The sequence below is a fragment of the Phocoena phocoena genome, chromosome 12, assembly GCF_963924675.1.
Source record: "Phocoena phocoena chromosome 12, mPhoPho1.1, whole genome shotgun sequence".
NCBI lineage: Eukaryota > Metazoa > Chordata > Mammalia > Artiodactyla > Phocoenidae > Phocoena > Phocoena phocoena.
The window spans coordinates 48993505-49011271 of record NC_089230.1 but is presented as its reverse complement, the minus strand read 5'-3'; the positions used below and the strand labels follow the sequence as shown (position 1 = coordinate 49011271).

The 17767-nt window shown below is 36.9% G+C and overlaps 1 protein-coding gene across 1 annotated transcript in view; it reads right to left on the bottom strand.

Annotated features, from left to right (window-relative positions):
* WASF1 (WASP family member 1) overlaps positions 1-17767 on the bottom strand; it is an 88404-nt gene that overhangs the window by 8273 nt on the left and 62364 nt on the right. Inside the window, exons 3-4 of the mRNA XM_065889236.1 lie at positions 12960-13094; positions 103-256 (exon numbers count right to left, since the gene is read on the bottom strand). Of these exons, the coding sequence (XP_065745308.1) occupies positions 103-256; positions 12960-13094 (289 nt within the window). The remainder of the gene's footprint in view (positions 1-102; positions 257-12959; positions 13095-17767) is intronic.

Below are 17767 nucleotides of genomic sequence, written 5' to 3'. Positions count from 1 at the left end.
CATATCTGAACTTGAAGTCTGAAATAAATAACCGGCCTTCTTACTTATTAGCGTACTGACCTGTAAGGAGTGAGTATACTGAGAGGTAGAGGCTGTACTGACCTGTAAGGAGTGAGTATATTGAGAGGTGGAGGCTGTTCACAAACATCGTACGTCTCCTGTAATGGAACAGGCAAAGTCCTGCGGTCGAAAAGCTGCTGATCTTGAACTGTAGAACTTCGGAAAGCTTTTCTCATGGTTATATCTTGCAAAGACACTAAAACAAAAATCCAAAATGTATTGTTTTATTTTACTAAGATGATTTAACATAAGGACAAATTCATATACCGTATTTGTTTAAAAGTCAGAAGGTCATGACTGTTAGTGGCTTATGAATCAGGAACCATATTTTAAATGTTCTATCACTATATGCCACATCATTTTGTGCTTTATTTTTCCAATTAGATGGGTTTTAATGCAACCTCTGATTTCTAAGGCTCTAATGACACTTGAAGCATATGCTACATTTCCCATCAAGTGCCCCTTTTCCTTTTCTCTCCTTGCAGTCCCCGGTCCCCACCAACCTACATTTTCCTCTTTTTTTCTATAATCTTTTTTCCATCTCCCTTTATTACTTTTATTTAGCTTATACCAATAACACTGAAGGAATTACTTAGTTATCAGTGGCATTCTGGGCTAAATCCACTATTGCCCTCTATGCTTTAAGTATGCTATAAGTATGATACATGGACTATAAAGTTAAAACAAACTTATTGTAAAGAAAATTAAGTTTTCAAGTACTGGGCAATCTGTACTGTTGTCTATTTCACTTATCTTTTATCTTGTTCTATAAGGGTCTTCAATTAACTACAAGTCTTGAAGACTGAGGCTATCTTGTACATTAGTTTCTCCAGTAAGTTAACACAGCCCCATCATACATATGAGGATTTAAAATAACTTCATTTGCTCAGTTTCTTTTGGACTGTGCAGCATGTTAAAATAAAAAATTTACCAAAATACCAGATTTTTAACTCTTAGAGTGATTTCTTGATATTAAAAAATTAGGTGATTTTTTAATGTATCTAATATGGGTTTTAGTACAAATATTTGCCTTATACCATAGAAAGGTCAGTACTAAATAATCATAACAATTCTTAAATTATTTTTCTCCCTAAAATAGTATCTCTTTCATCCTTACAAATAAAATTCACTCAACATGAATGTTTGGGTCTATGAAATAAGTGGAGCAATGAGGCTGGCTATGCAATAGCCACAACATGACTGCATTCCCAGCAATTCCACTTCTATCTGACTTAAAAACACCAAAATAAAATTCAGAGAAGGAAAAAAGTTTTTTCCCACTATCACTAAAGAGTAGTATGAGAGATACTTAATGAGTATAAACTATAGTGTTAGATGCTTTCACTAATTTTTACTTAAGCTTTATAACAATTTAATGGGATAGGAATTATTATTCCATTTTTAAACATAAGAAAATAGAAAATATTATATAACTGGCCCAAGGTAAAATGGTTAATAAGCAGTAGAGCCAGAACAGAAAACGCAGATCTGTCTGCCTTTGAGGCTAATCTCTCTGCCACAGTACCACATGCTGTTCCTCTGGCTCCTATCAGAAGTGGCCTCCGTTTTCTGCAATCAAAATGGATCAATTTTTGCCACCCTCCTACCCCACTTATTAACTGTAAGTATGAAACCTAGTGTTTGATTTCCCAAAACTGTCTTAGTAAAGGATATAAAGAACATGTAAAGTAATAAGCATTTTTCTATCTTCAGCTCCTCTCATTTATCATTTCTCTCATTTGTTAACAGACCAATGTGACAAAGCCCCTTCCAGTTGCCAACAATGACATCTGATATTACTTAGTGTTATATAACACAGTAAGTCAGCACAATATGTTTGTAAACATAACTGAATTAAAGATAATGGTACAGATCTTTGTTTAAAGACTCAGTTTTTTACTCTTTCTAAATTACTGTTACTTAGTATTTAATGGTAATTAAAAACCCCAAAATATTGATATTACATTCTGTAATTTATTATTCTGCTCATAATGTTATTTTATGTGAACTTTAACTGAGTTAAAAATTCTAGGTTAAATAACTTTGAAAATTCCTCTATTCAACATCCCCATGACAATTTCAAATTAAGTAGTTCAACTTTTAGATTCTGAATTCTTTCCCAATGCTCCATATAATTTTAAAGGAAACTGAATAATTCTGATAGTTGTTGGCACATTAAGAATTTTTTAAAACACTTAAACACATCTTAAGTTATTTACTAGTATCTGTATTTTCATTTTCAATTTTAATGGGAATGCTAAAATATCTGTTAAAATTTAACAGTATTTTCAAACTAAATATTAATTTTTATTTGTTACATAAAAGAACTGCCTGTATATTTCTATATTTTTAGATGAAATGTACTTGTAACTTACATGTTTAAATTATTTAAAAAAGAAATTTTGGATATAAATGACATATTTGAAAGTATGGCCATAAATTTTTTTTTAATATTAGCAATGATTTTTATCTCAAGAATTTCATGGCGTATAACAATATACATTGTATACATTATAATATACACAAACATGTTTCAAGGGATACCACCAGTAAAAAACAACCCACAGAATGAGAGAAAATCTTTTCAAATCATAAGATTTGGGACTTGGATCCAGAATATATATAGAATTTGCATAACTCAACAATCAAAAGAAAAATAACCCGAATTAAAAATGGGAAAAGGAGCTGAACAGATATTTCTCCAAAGAAGATACACAAATGGCCAGTAAGTCATTTAAACCCTGTTTTGTTTTTTTCTTTTGTTTTTTTAAGTTTTATTATTCTTTTTATTAATTTTCTTTTTTACATTTATACATCACTGTGAATTACATTTGACTGTAGTTTTATTAAAGGAAGAAACACATTTTAACTATCTATTTCTGTTAGATTTTTGGTACAATGTGAAGTCAGGTTATAGATCCAGCCCTTTGCACAAAAATAGAATAATTTTTGTCTTAGTTGCTTTTAACTGAACTAGTTGCAGTTGTCAACATTTCAAAACAAGAGGTAAGAGATAAAAATCTAGATACCAGGCTTCTTGGACAAAAGAAAGATCTGGCATGACTACACTGACTTTACCTCATTTCATGTCACCCACATGCCAACAATCTGCTCCCTGTTTTGTACACAGTCTCAAAATCGCGCACTTGGTCCACTTCACTCAGAGTAACCTGGGTGTAAATCCTGGTTTTAAGTCCTAGCTCCACCACTTTCCTGCTTGGAGACTTGATTCTAAGTGGCTTATAAGCCATGAGAAGATGCTCAACATCATTAGTCATCAGGCAAATGCCAATACATTCTACAAAATGAACCAATATTGAAAACATTAGGCTTAGAAAGAAGCCAGTCACAAAAGACCATATATTGCATGATTCCATTTATATGAAATGTCCAGAATAGGCAAATCCATAGAGACAGAAAGTAGATTAGTGATTGCTGGAGGCTACGGAGAAGGGGAGATGGGAAGTAACTACTGTTGGATATAGGGTTTCTTTTTGGGGTGAGGAAAATGTTCTAAAACTGACTGTGGTGATAGTTGCATAACTCTGTGAGAATACTAAAAACCACTGAATCATACACTTTAACTTTAGACGAGTTAATTGTAGGGTGTATGAAATATATTTCAGTAAAGCTGTTTTTTTTTTAAAGTACTGTCTTGGTTTTTTCTCATATCCAGACCTATGAGTTTATATCTTTGCATGTAGAGGAAACTTAGCATAGTTAAGTACTCGCCTCTCCTTATTCAGGCATTAAATTATGTCAGAAGTTGGTTCAATCACTAAAACAGCCATCATTATATTCTACCTTTTGCTTTTTCCAGTGATATCCTTTAATTTTTTTTTTTTTTCGGTACACGGGCCTCTCACTGTTGTGGCCTCTCCCGTTGCGAAGCACAGGCTCCAGACGCGCAGGCTCAGCAGCCATGGCTCATGGGCCCAGCCGCTCCGCGGCATGTGGGATCTTCCCGGACCAGGGCACGAACCCACGTCCCCTGCATCGGCAGGCGGACTCTCAACCACTGCGCCACCAGGGAAGCCCTCTTTTAATATTTTTACTCTTCAAGTTTAGATCTATTATATAACTTACATTTATAATAAAAATGTTATTCCACAAAAAATATTTTGAACAGAGGATTATAAGAGATTCACATTAAATAATACTCTAGGGTAGATAAGTGAAAATTATGTTCTTAGTAGTTTCAGTTTTCTTTCTTAAAAAATAAACAACACAGAAAGAGGCATTTGAGAAACACCACCACTCAATGTATTCTATCAAGGCATGAAATGTTTTACCACTAAACTTTCTAACATTATTTTTTTTTTAACCTAATATCCCTAGCTTAATATCTCAGCATAGAACACTTTTGTCCTATATACTGGCAATTTGGGAACTTTTTTTTTCTTTTGGAAATGTTGATTTAAATTGGGAAGTAACATTTAAAGAAAGAGATCAGATTCTAGCAGTTTAGCAGTATGCACACACAAAAGCATATTAAAAGGAATTGCATTCTTAAACAATCAAACCTAAGAATTTGAGGTAATTTTCAAATTATTTCTAAGACAAATGTATACAAACAAATTATAAGAGAAAAAAGACAAAGAAATTGGAGTAAGAGTCTGGCCAAAAAAATTTTATGTCAGAAAATGAAGAGCTATTTAATATACAAAAAGAAGAGGTAAAAAAGGGGAAAAAAAGCTTCCCTGGTGGCGCAGTGGATGAGAGTCCGCCTGCCGATGCAGGGGACGCGGGTTTGTGCCCCGGTCCGGGAAGATCCCACATGCCGCGGAGCAGCTGGGCCCGTGAGCCATGGCTGCTGAGCCTGTGCGTCTGGAGCCTGTGCTCCACAACGGGAGAGGCCACAACAGTGAGAGACCCACGTACCGCAAAAAAAAAAAAAAGAAAAACGGAAAAAAAGAGTAGAAAACCCAGGAGACTCATGCTAATGGCATTTATACATAAGCCACCAATCTATTACAACATGTACAACAAAGGTCGTGGGTAAAAAAGTTGTGTAGTAAATTCCTTTTTTTTTTTAACATCACTATTGGAGTATAATTGCTTTACAGTGGTGTGTTAGTTTCTGCTGTAAACAAAGTGAATCAGTTATACATATACAAATATCCCCATATCTCCTCCCTCTTGCATCTCCCTCCCACCCTCCCTATCCCACCCCTCTAGGTGGACACAAAGTACTGAGCTGATCTCCCTGACTATGCAGCTGTTTCCCACTACCTATTTTACATTTGGTAGTGTATATATGTCCGTGACACTCTCTCACTTCATCCCAGGTTATCCTTCCCTCTCCCCATGTCCTCATGTCCATTCTCTACATCTGTGTCTTTATTCCTGTCATGCCCCTAGGTTCTTCAGAACCAGTTTTGTTTTTTTTTTTAGGATTCCACATATATATGTGTTAGCATATGGTATTTTTTTTTCTCTCTCTGAATTACTTCACTCTGTATGACAGTCTCTATGTCCATTCACCTCACTACAAATGACTCAGTTTCATTTCTTTTTATGGCTGAGTAATATTCCATTGTATATATGTGCCACATCTTCTTTATCCATTCATCTGTCGATGGACACTTAGGTTGATTCCATGTCCTGGCTATTGTAAATAAAGCTGCAATGAACACTGTGGTACATGACTCTTTTTCAACTATGGTTTCCTCAGGGTATGTGCCCAGTATTGGGATTGCTGGGTCGTATGGTAGTTCTACTTCAAGGAACCTCCATATTGTTTTCCATAGCGGCTGTATCACTTTAAATTCCACCAGCAGTGCAAGAGGGTTCCCTTTTCTCCACACCCTCTCCAGCATTTATTGTTTCTAGATTTTTTTGATTTTGGCCATTCTGACTAGTGTGAGGTTATACCTCATTGTAGTTTTGATTTGCATTTCTCTAATGATTAGTGATATTGAGCATCCTTTCATGTGTTTGTTGGCAATCTGTATATCTTCTTTGGAGAAATGTCTATTTAGGTCTTCTGCCCATTTTTGGATTCGTTTATTTTTTTTGATATTGAATTGCATGAACTGCTTGTATATGTTGGAGATGAATCCTTTGCCAGGTGCTTCATTTGCAAATGTTTTCTCCCGTTCTGAGGGTTGTCTTTTCACCTTCTTCATGGTTTCCTTTGCTGTGCAAAAGCTTTTAAGTTTCATTAGGTCTCATTTGTTTATTTTTATTTTTTATTTCCATTTCTCTAGGAGGTGGGTCAAAAAGGAAGTTGCTGTGATTGATGTCATAGAGTGTTTTGCCTATGTTTTCCCCAAAGAGTTTTATAGTCTCTGGCCTTACATTTAGGTCTTTAACCATTTTGAGTTTATTTTTGTATATGGTGTTAGGGAGCATTCTAATTTCATTCTTTTACATGTAGCTGTCCAGTTTCCCCAGCACCACTTATTGAAGAGGCCGTCTTTCTCCATTGTATAGTCTAGCCTCCTTTATCAAAGATAAGGTGATCATATGTGCATGGCTTTATTTCTGGGCTTTCTATCCTGTTCCATTGATCTATCTTTCTGTTTTTGTGCCAGTACCATACTGTCTTCATTACTGCAGCTTTGTAGTATAGTCTGAAGTCAGGGAGCCTGATTCCCCCAGCTCCGTTTTTCTTTCTCAAGATTGCTTTGGCTATTCGGGGTCTTTTGTGTTTCCATACAAATTGTGAAATTTTTTGTTCTAGTTCTGTGAAAAATGCCAGTGGTAGTTTGATAGGGATTGCACTGAATCTGTAGATTGCTTTGGGTAGTAGAGTCATTTTCACAATGTTGATTCTTTCATTCTAAGAACATAGTATACCTCTCCAGCTGTTTGTATCATCTTTAATTTCTTTCATCAGTGTCTTATAGTTTTCTGCATACAGGTCTTTTGTCTCCTTAGGTAGGTTTATTCCTAGGTATTTTCTTCTTTTTGTTGCAACAGTAAATGGGAGTGTTTCCTTAATTTCTCTTTCAGATTTTTCATCATTAGTGTATAGGAATGCAAGAGATTTCTGTGCATTAATTTTGTATCCTGCTACTTTACCAAATTCATTGATTAGCTCTAGTAGTTTTCTGGTAGCATCTTTAGGATTCTCTATGTATAGTATCATGTCATCTGCAAACAGTGACAGCTTTACTTCTTCTTTTCCGATTTGGATTCCTTTTATTTCTTATTCTTCTCTGATTGTTGTGGCTAAAACTTCCAAAACTATGATGAATAATAGTGGTGAGAGTATGCAACCTTGCGTTGTTCCTGATCTTAGAGGAAATGGTTTCAGTTTTTCACCACTGAGAACAATGTTGGCTGTAGGTTTGTCATATACAGCCTTGATTATGTTGAGGTAAGTTCCCTCTATGCTTACTTTCTGGAGTTTTTATCATAAATGGGTGTTCAACATTGTCGAAAGCTTTTTCTGCAGCTATTGAGATGATCATATGGTTTTTCTCCTTCAATTTGTTACTATGATTTATCACATTGATTGATTTGTGTATATTGAAGAATCCTTGCATTCCTGGTATAAACCCCACTTGATCATGGTGTATGATCCTTTTAATGTGCTATTGGATTCTGTTTGCTGGTATTTTGTTGAGAATTTTTGCATCTGTGTTCATCAGTGATATTGGCCTGTAGTTTTCTTTTTTTGTGCCATCTTTCTCTGTTTTTGGTCTCAGGGTGATTGTGGCCTCGTAGATTGAGTTTGGGAGTGTTCCTCCCTCTGCTATATTTTGGAAGGGTTGGAGAAGGATAGGTGTTAGCTCTTCTCTAACTGTTTGATATAATTCGTCTGTGAAGCCATCTGGTCCTGGGCTTTTGTTTGTTGGAAGTTTTTTTTTTTTTTTTTTTTGCGGTACGCGGGCCTCTTACTGTTTTGGCCTCTCCTGTTGCAGAGCACAGGCTCCGGACACACAGGCTCAGTGGCCACGGCCCATGGGCCCAGCCGCACCACGGCATGTGGGATCTTCCCGGACCAGGGCACGAACCCATGTCCCCTGCATTGGCAGGCGGACTCTCAACCACTGTGCCACCAGGGAAGCCCTGTTTGTTGGAAGATTTTTAATCACAGTTTCAATTTCAGTGCTTGTGATTGGTCTGTTTATATTTTCTATTTCTTCCTGGTTCAGTCTCGGCAAGTTGTGCATTTTAAGAATTTGTCCATTTCTTCCAGGTTGTCCATTTTATTGGCATATAGTTGCTTGTAGTAATCTCTCATGAATCTTTGTATTTCTGTAGTGTCAGTTGTTACTTCTCCTTTTTCATTTCTAATTCTGTTGATCTGAGTCTTCTCCTTTTTTCTTGATGAGTCTGGCTAATGGTTTATCAATTTTCTTTACCTTCTCAAAGAACCAGCTTTTAGTTTTATTGATCTTTGCTACTGCTTCCTTCATTTCTTTTTTATTTATTTCTGATGTGATCTTTATGATTTCTTTCCTTCTGCTAACTTTGGGGTTTTTTTGCTCTTCTTTCACTGATTGCTTTAGGTGTAAGGTTAGGTTGTTCACTTGAGATTTTTCTTGTTTCTTGAGATAGGACTGTATTGCTATAAACTTCCCTCTTAAAACTGCTTCTTCTGCATCCCATAGGTTTTGGGTCATTGTGTTTTCACTGTCATTTGTTTCTAGGTATTTTTTGATTTCCTCTTTGATTTCTTCAGTGATCTCTTGGTTATTTAGTAGCATATTGTTTAGCCTCCATGTGTTTGTATGTTTTACAGTTTTCTTCCTGTAATTGATATCTAGTTTCAAAGCGTTGTGGTTATAAAAGATACTTGATACGATTTCAATTTTCTTAAATTTACCAAGGCTTGATTTGTGACCCAAGATATGATCTATCCTGGAGAATGTTCCATGAACACTTGAGAAGAAAGTGTATTCTGTAGTTTTTGGATGGAATGTCCTATAAATATCAGTTAAGTCCTACTGGTCTAGTGTGTCGTTTAAGGCTTGGGTTTCATTATTTATTTTCATTTTGGATGACCTGTCCATTGGTGAAAGTGGGGTGTTAAAGTCTCCTACTTTTATTGTGTTACTGTCGATTTCCCCTTTTATGGCTGTTAGCATTTGCCTTATGTATTGAGATGCTCCTCTTTTGGGTGCATAAATATTTACAATTGTTATATCTTCTTCTTGGATTGATCCCTTGATCGTTATGTAGTGTCCTTCTTTGTCTCTTGTAAGTCTTTATTTTAAAGTCTACTTTGTCTGATATGAGAATTGCTACTCCAGCTTTCTTTTGATTTCCATTTGCATGGAATATCTTTTTCCATCCCCTTTCAGTCTGTATGTGTCCCTAGGTCTGAAGTAGGTTTCTTGTAGACAGCATACATATGGGTCTTGTTTTTGTATCCATTCAGCCAGTCTATGTCTTTTGGTTTGAGCATTTAATACATTTACATTTAATATAGTTATCTATGTTCCTATTATCATTTTCTTAATTGTTTTGGGTTTGTATTGTGGGTATTTTCCTTCTCTCGTGTTTACTGCCTAGAGAAGCTCCTTTAGCATTTGTTGTAAAGCTGGTTTGGTGGTGCTGAACTCTCTTAGCTTTTGCTGGTCTGTAATGGTTTTAATTTCTCCGTCGACTATGAATGAGATCCTTGCTGGATAATCTTCGTTGTAGATTTTTCCCTTTCATCACTTTAAATATGTCCTGTCACTACCTTCTGGCTTGTAGAGTTCCTGCTGAAAGATCAGCTGTTAACCTTATCGGGATTCCCTTGTATGTTATTTGTTGCTTCTCCTTTGCTGCTTTTTTTTTCTTTGTATTTAATTTTTAATAGTTTGATTAATATGTGTCTTGGCATGTTTCTCCTTGGATTTATCCTGTATGGGACTCTCTGCACTTCCTGGACTTGACTATTTCCTTTCCCATGTTAGGGAAATTTACAACTATAGTCTCTTCAAATATATTCTCAGTCCCTTTCTTTTCTCTTCTTCTTCTGGGACCCCTATAATTCGAATGTTGGTGCATTTAATGTTGTCCCAGAGGTCTCTGAGACTGTCCTCAATTCTTTTCATTCTTTTTCTTTATTCTACTTTTTGGTAGTTATTTCCACTATTTTGTCTTCCAGGTCACTTATCTGTTCTTCTGCCTCAGTTATTCTGCTACTGATTCCTTCTAGAGAATTTAAAATTTCATTTATTGTGTTGTTCATCATTGTTTGTTTGCTCTTTAGTTCTTCCAGGTCCTTTTTAAACATTTCTTGTATTTTCTCCATTCTATTTGCAAGATTTTGGATCATCTTTACTCTCATTACTGTGCATTCTTTTTCAGGTAGACTGCCTATTTCCTCTTCATTTGTTTGGTCTGGTCGTTTTCTACCTTGCTCCTTCATCTGCCGTGTATTTGTCTGTCTTATCATTTTGCTTAAGTTACTGTGTTTGGGGTCTACTTTTTGCAGGTTGCAGGTTCGTAGTTCCTGTTGTTTTTGGTGTCTGCTCCCAGTGGGTAAGGTTGGTTCAGTGGGCTGTGTAGGCTTCCTGGTGGGGGGGGACTTGTGTCTGTGTTCTGGTGGATGAGGCTGGATCTTGCCTTTCTGGTGGGCAGGACTGAGTTCGTTGGTGTGTTTTGGGGTGTCTGTGACCTTATTATGATTTTAGGCAGCCTCTCTGCTAATGGGTGGGGTTGTGTTCCTATCTTGCTAGTTGTTTGGCATAGGGTGCCAGCACTGTAGCCTGCTGGTCCTTGAGTGGAGCTGGGTCTTAGCGTTGAGATGGAGATATCTGGGAGAGCTTTCACTGATATCATGTGGGGCTGCGAAGTCTCTGGTGGACCCATTTCCTGAAGGTGGCTCTCCCACCTCGGAGGCTCAAGCCTGACACCTGGCTGGAGCGCATCGAGAGCCTGTCAGCCACACGGCTCAGAATAAAAGGGAGGAAGAAAAAAGAAATAAAGATAAAATAAAGTTATTAAAATTAAAAAATTATTATTAAAAATAAAAAAGCAGGGCTTCCCTGGTGGCGCAGTGGTTGAGAGTCCACCTGCTGATGTAAGGGATGCGGGTTTGTGCCCCGGTCCGGGAAGATCCCACATGCCGCGGAGCGGCTGGGCCCATGAGCCGTGGCCGCTGAGCCTGCGTGTCCGGAGCCTGTGCTCCACAATGGGAGAGGCCACAGCAGTGAGAGGCCCGTGTACCGCAAATAAAAAAAAGTAATAGTAAAAAGAAAGAAAGAAAGAAAGAAGAGAGCAACCAAGTCAAAAAACAAATCTACCAATGATAAGTGCCAAAATCTATATGACAAAACAAAAACAAACAAAAAAAAACCGGACAGAACCCTAGGACAAATGGTAGAAGCAAAGCTATACAGACAAAATCAGACAAAGAAGCACAGACATACACGCTCAGAAAAAAAGGAAAAAAAAACATATATTAAGAAAAAAAAGGAAGAGAGCAACCAAATCAATAAACAAATCTACCAATGTTAATAAGCTCTAAATACTAAACTGAGATAAACATAAAACCAGAAACAAATTAGATGTAGAAAGCAAAGCCCAAGTCTATAGTTCCTCCCAAAGTCCACTGCCTCAATTTTGGGATGATTCGTTGTCTATTCCAGTATTCCACAGATTCAGGGTATGTCAAGTTGATTGTGGAGATTTAATTTACTGCTCCTGAGGCTGCTGGGAGAGATTTCCCTTTCTTTTCTTTGTTCGCACAGCTCCTGGGGTTCAGCTTTGGATTTGGACCCGCTCCTGCATGTAGGTCGCCTGAAGGCATCTGTTCCCCACCCAGACAGCATGGGGTTAAAGAAGCAGCTGATTAAGGGGCTGTGGCTCACTCAGGCCACTGGGAGGGAGGGGTACGGAATGCAGGGCGAGCCTGTGGCAGCAGAGACTGGCATGACGTTGCAACAGCCTGAGGCATGCTGTGTGTTCTCCTGGGGAAGTTGTCCCTGGATCACGGGACCCTGGCAGTGGCAGGCTGCAGAGGCTCCTGGGAGGGGAGGTGTGGACAGTGACCTGTGCTTGTACGAAGGCTTCTTGGTGGCTGCAGCAGCAGCCTTAGCATCTCATGCCCATCTCTGGCATCCGTGCTGATAGCCGCAGCTCGCGCCCATCTCTGGAGCTCGTTTAGGTGGTGCTCTGAATCCCCTCTCCTTGCACACCCCGAAACAATGGTCTCTTGCCTCTTCTGCAGCTCCAGACTTTTTCCCAGACTCCCTCCCAGCTAGATGTGGCGCACTAGCCCCTTCAGGCTGTGTTCACGCAGCCAACCCCAGTCCTCTCCCTCGGATCTGACCTCCAAAGCCCGAGCCTCAGCTCCCAGCCCACACCTGTCCTGGCGGGTGAGCAGACAAGCCTCTCAGGCTGGTGAGTGCTGGTCGACACCGATTCTCTGTGCAGGAATCTCTCCGCTTTGCCCTCTGCACCCCTGTTGATGCATTCTCCTCCGTGGCTCCGAAGCTTCACCCCCCCCGCCCACCCCCCATCTCCTCCAGTGAAGGGGCTTCCTAGTGTGTGGAAACTTTGCCTCCTTCACAGCTCCCTCCCAGAGGGGCAGATCTCGTCCCTATTCTTTTGTCTGTCTTTTCTTTTTTCTTTTGCCCTACCCAGGTACGTGGGGAGTTTCTTGCCTTTTGGGAGGTCTGAGGTTTTCTGCCAGCGTTCAATAGGTGTTCTGTAGGAGTTGTTCCACATGTAGATGTATTTGCGATGTATTTGTGGAGAAGAAGGTGATCTCCACATCTTACTCCTCTGCCATCCTGAAGGTCTCCCCCCGCCCCCCGAGGTGTAGTAAATTCATGTTTTGTGTCTGTGTGTGTCTGTGTGTGTTTATGTTTCTTTCATTAATTGAAGCATATTTCTCCCAGTTGTTTTTTTTTAATAAATTCATGTATAATAGTGTTCTTAAATATATCACTCATCCCACCTAACCAAAAACATACATGTGAAAGAAAATATAACATGAAAAAACTTACATTCTTCTTCTTTAGGATCAAGCTGTGTAACACTAACAGATAAACGGTCCACACGTTCTTGTAATGAGTTAACTCTGAAGGAAAAACTATGTGCCTCATTGAATAATTCTCCAAATATATCTTCAGCATATTTACCTAAGCAAAAATGAAGCATATACCATAAAATTTAATGTTATCTGAGATAAATATCAAACAATTTAACATTTAAAAACGCTGCCCCAATGAATTTGGTATTTACTTGAAAGTAGTTTAAATTTTAAACCCAGCCTAAAGTAATCCAACTGTGACAGAGTGAGAAGAAAACACAAACCCTGGGAAATACAGTTTTAGATACTAGCTCTACCACTTCCTGGTAGGTGACTTGTGGCTAAGGAAATACTCTCCTGCTTTATCCCTATCTACACACCTGTTGAGGGTTAGAGAGGTTATAATGTAAAGTACACATAAATAATACATCTCTAATCCCAATTCAGCAGTCATAAACAGACTCTACACTAGAAGTGAATTTCAGGCCAAGTGGCAGAATCCAAGATATTTCATAAACCTAGTAGATGACCTAATCTCAGGTACACCCAAAATACAGATCCTGAAAATTTATGAGAGATATTTTACATTTTCTCTCATTCTAGTTTCTTAAAACATCATAAATCTAAAATCACTGAATTCCTCTAGTCATGTAAATTTCCATTACTGTAAAGAATAAGCCAAAATAATCCCATTCTAAAAGGAGAAATAAAACTTTCTATCTAGTAAATAAGCCAGGGAGAAGTTTTAGATGACCTATAATTTTAAAATGTTCAAGTGTATTTAGAACATATAAATAAATGCTCACAATGTAAAGATAAGTCAATCACTATCTGTACCTTTGAATAAAAAAAAATTGATGGTCTTCCTAAATCAAGACATTTTAGACCCAAGCGTACTGTCTAGGTTAAATGTAGCTCAACAGTAAGCTCTATAGAGTCCTGTAACAGGGTACTAAATACTTATAGAATGAATTCATTAATCTCACCAGTTTACATTTGAACAATGGCTGTCTTTTTTTCAAAGCACTTCAATATATTATCAGTTAAATCAACAAAGGTTTACTGAGGGCTCACCCTGTGCCTGGTAGGTGTATTTCTTACTGAAGACACCAAGAAATAAAACATAAAATACCTGTCCTAGAAGATTTTATAATCTTTAGGAAAAAAATCATAACTTTAATCTCTCTATAATAAATTAAGAGAAAAAGGATAATTTTATATATATTCATTCGCTCACATATATTTTTTAAGCCAAAATGACTGGGAATGTCTTATGTGCCAGACTGTGTACCAGATCCTGGAGATATAAAAATGATTGGACGAAGTTCTCTGCCACTGACGGGTTTTGAACAGAGGGAGAAACAAATATTTAAATAAACATGAAAACCAATTTAATAAATAAGCTCAAATCTTTGTTCCATTCACTTTGAGGCCTTGACATCAATTTCTTCTCCCATAAAACAGGAATAAAAATATCTCCTTCAAAGAAGTTATAAGAAAAGGAGAAAAAAGAAGGAGAGGATGGGGTGCAATTGTAGAGTACCTGATACAGGATAGGGGCTCAACAACAGGCAGCTCTTACTATAAAATGACGTAAAAGTCACAGAGCACAGAGAAAGAAGCATCTAAACGTTTGGGTGTGGGATGGTATTAGAGACACTTCCAGAGGCACAGAGTTTCTCTGGCAGATAAGGGAAGCATTCCATACATTTATTCATCAAATGTTAGGGATACAGAGATGGAAGAGACAATTTTAAACCTAAAAGAACTTAGTTTAATACACGGATCTTTAAGTTATAGTCTGTATACCACCTGAAATTATATGCAGATTTTTAATGCATTTGCATTTTTCTGGAAAGAGGGCCCACAGATTTTTCTTTTTTTTAACAGATTTTTTAAAAAGAGTTTACACTTTCCCCACCTCAGGTTTAAGCACCAAAGCACTGCAGTGGGTAAGATAAACACCCCCATCTGTTCTCTTTTCATATTCCTTCTTACTTTCCACATCTACCTCCTCCTTCCCTCCCAGAGACAGGTGAAAGGAATAAAGTTCACAATGTAAAACTAACTGTGTATGATCTGAATTTCAACTAACCTTACATTTATTATACTATGTCTCTACTCAAGAATCTATGAGGTCTCATTACCTCTGATGTTAAAATCTAAATCCTCTCAGCTAACACTGTCCTCCATAATCAAGCTCCACCTTACATGTCTAATATCATTTGTCCCTTTAATCCCCCTCATATATTTATTTTTGCCTCCATTCATCTGCCTACTTCTACATGCAAGTTGAAATGCCTTCCTTCTTCATTCATCTCCAGTTTCCAAATTCTTTTGTTCCTTAAAGGCCCAATTCAATTCATATTTCATTCAGCAAGCCTCCTCTAATGACTTTACCTATGCCTATCTCCCTTTCTCAGCTCCTATAATCTAAAACTCCTGATTTTAATTATATACATGCTCACACTGTTTGAAACTCACAGAATTCATAATATTAGACTCTTCAACTAAATGGGGTATGTTCTTTTTGGACAAGAAACATGTACCTTTATCACACAGCAAAATATTCAGTGTTACCTGTCCATTGTCTATCTATTATCTAATTAGTCTTATAGAGCCAATCTATTTATCCACCCTCTTACCCATCTACTTTCCTAACTATCTGTCAAATTTTCTATGATTGAGAACAAGAAGTAGGCTCTATCAGCTCATCTTGGTAGCATGAACTGACCATATTCAATAAGAGAAAGGCCTTGGGAAGAGAAAATGTAAAATATCTCTCAGGTAATTAGAGTCCCAATGGTTGTTAAATAAGATGGCAATAAAATGGGGAAACTTTTGGTATAGCAAAAGAAATTTAAATAAAGTGAATTCTATGTTTTCAGTAATTATCTATTATAAAACAGAATTGTGTTCCACTAGGAAAAACAACTGAACCAGATGCATATTTTTGCAAGGAAGAGGTCAGGACGATGTGCAGCCCCAAGCAATGCTGAACTCTGGAGTTGACCTTCACTGCTGTGTGCAATAGCACTTTTGGTGTTAGGAATAGTACCAAAGTGAAAATCTGAATTACCTAGAACCCTTCTGAATAGCCTAGTTTTCTAAGTAATTCAGAAATTATTTAATGCATTAATTATTATTTTAACTATTTTGGATGGAAACTAATGTAAAATCTACTCTAAGCTTCCCTGTCTTCTTAAATAAAAATTAAACATAATTTAACCTTTTATTGAGGACTTATAGTCATGAATTAATTATGAGAAACAACAGCTTTGAAATGTATAAGAATATTTGCTTTTACATTAAATGGCCTCTTTCCAGTTTCTATGTTGCTTTTTCCCTTATGCCACTTCTTCCTTTGCTATAAACTACATCTTTTGGTTGGCTTCAGTACTGCCTGCTTCTATTATCTGCCCCCCGTATCTCCTCTTTTAATGCTCTAAAACATTAACGTTTGGAAACCACATCATAAACCCTGTCTGAATTACCAAAGTAAAAGTAAACAAGTTGGGAGAGGAATCAACTGGTTATTTTATGTGCATGGTCTTTAGTGCTTGGGCTTGTTTATTCAGGCTATCTAGAGGCCTTTTAAATTTAATTCCAGGTTCTCAACTTTGTCACGTGGGAAAGCTGCCAGAGAGCTTAATTCTGGAGTGGTAAACTATTGTTACACCTTGCTACAATATTTTATGCTTTTTCTCTTTTTTCTTTTTTTAAATCTCTACAAACTGCTTAGAAAATGCCTCTATAGTCTCTGATTCCAAGTTTGAAGTACCCCAAACCTAATTTAGTTATATCTTTACAATGTATTTCTATTTTCAGTCTGGCTACAACATGACCATGTGCTTGCTGACAGATGTTGCTTATATGGACTTTCTGTATCAAACTTGAAAATTCCTTAAATTTTCACCTTCAGGTTATGTAAGAAACAGGTTAGTACTGCAAAACTGACACACATTAGTTCTAAATATACCTAAAACAAGTTGTTTATATTAGATCTAATATTCATTTTAATTTAAAGAAATATTTTAACCAAATTTATTAATGTCATTTCTATGCTCTTAACATGTATTTTAATATTAACAAGCTGATGTACCCATATACATACAGAATATATAAATTTTATATGAAGTTATGTTACGTTAATAGAATCTAACAATCATAAAACCGATTAGTGCTAGCAAATGACTTTAAACAATATGGATAATCATATATTAATGTACTTTCTAGGCCTTTTCTTTTGACTTGTCTCAAAAGTACACTTTATATTGAATTTTTCAAGGAAGAAACAAGTAAACAATACATTAATGATTCACTGCTGATAACTAACCTGAAAATAAACCCCCAACAAATGAGACAACAAATACACTTAAATTCAAAGAAACAGTCTTTTAATTTACTCCTACAACTATTTCATAGGCAATGTAGAAATTTAGTGCTCTCACCAAGAATATTCAAATATAACTTTTTATGTTGCTCTGACTACAAGTGTATGGCCAAATGCTCTCACTTGAAACAAATCAGATTAACAACATCTTTTACCTTGTGCTAAGTAGTCAATTATAAAAAGAAAGGACAAAAGTTAAAAGGAAAAGAAAAGAGGAGCTAATCCTGCCTATAAAGCCAATCTATGTGGGTGGGTATGGCTGATAAATCTAGGACTACTTAGAGAAGATATGTAGACCAAAACCATCTTGTTTTATCTTTAAAATGAAATATAAATGTCTAATAAAAAGCTAATCCTTCAATTCAAAAGATAAACTAGATTTAAAAAAT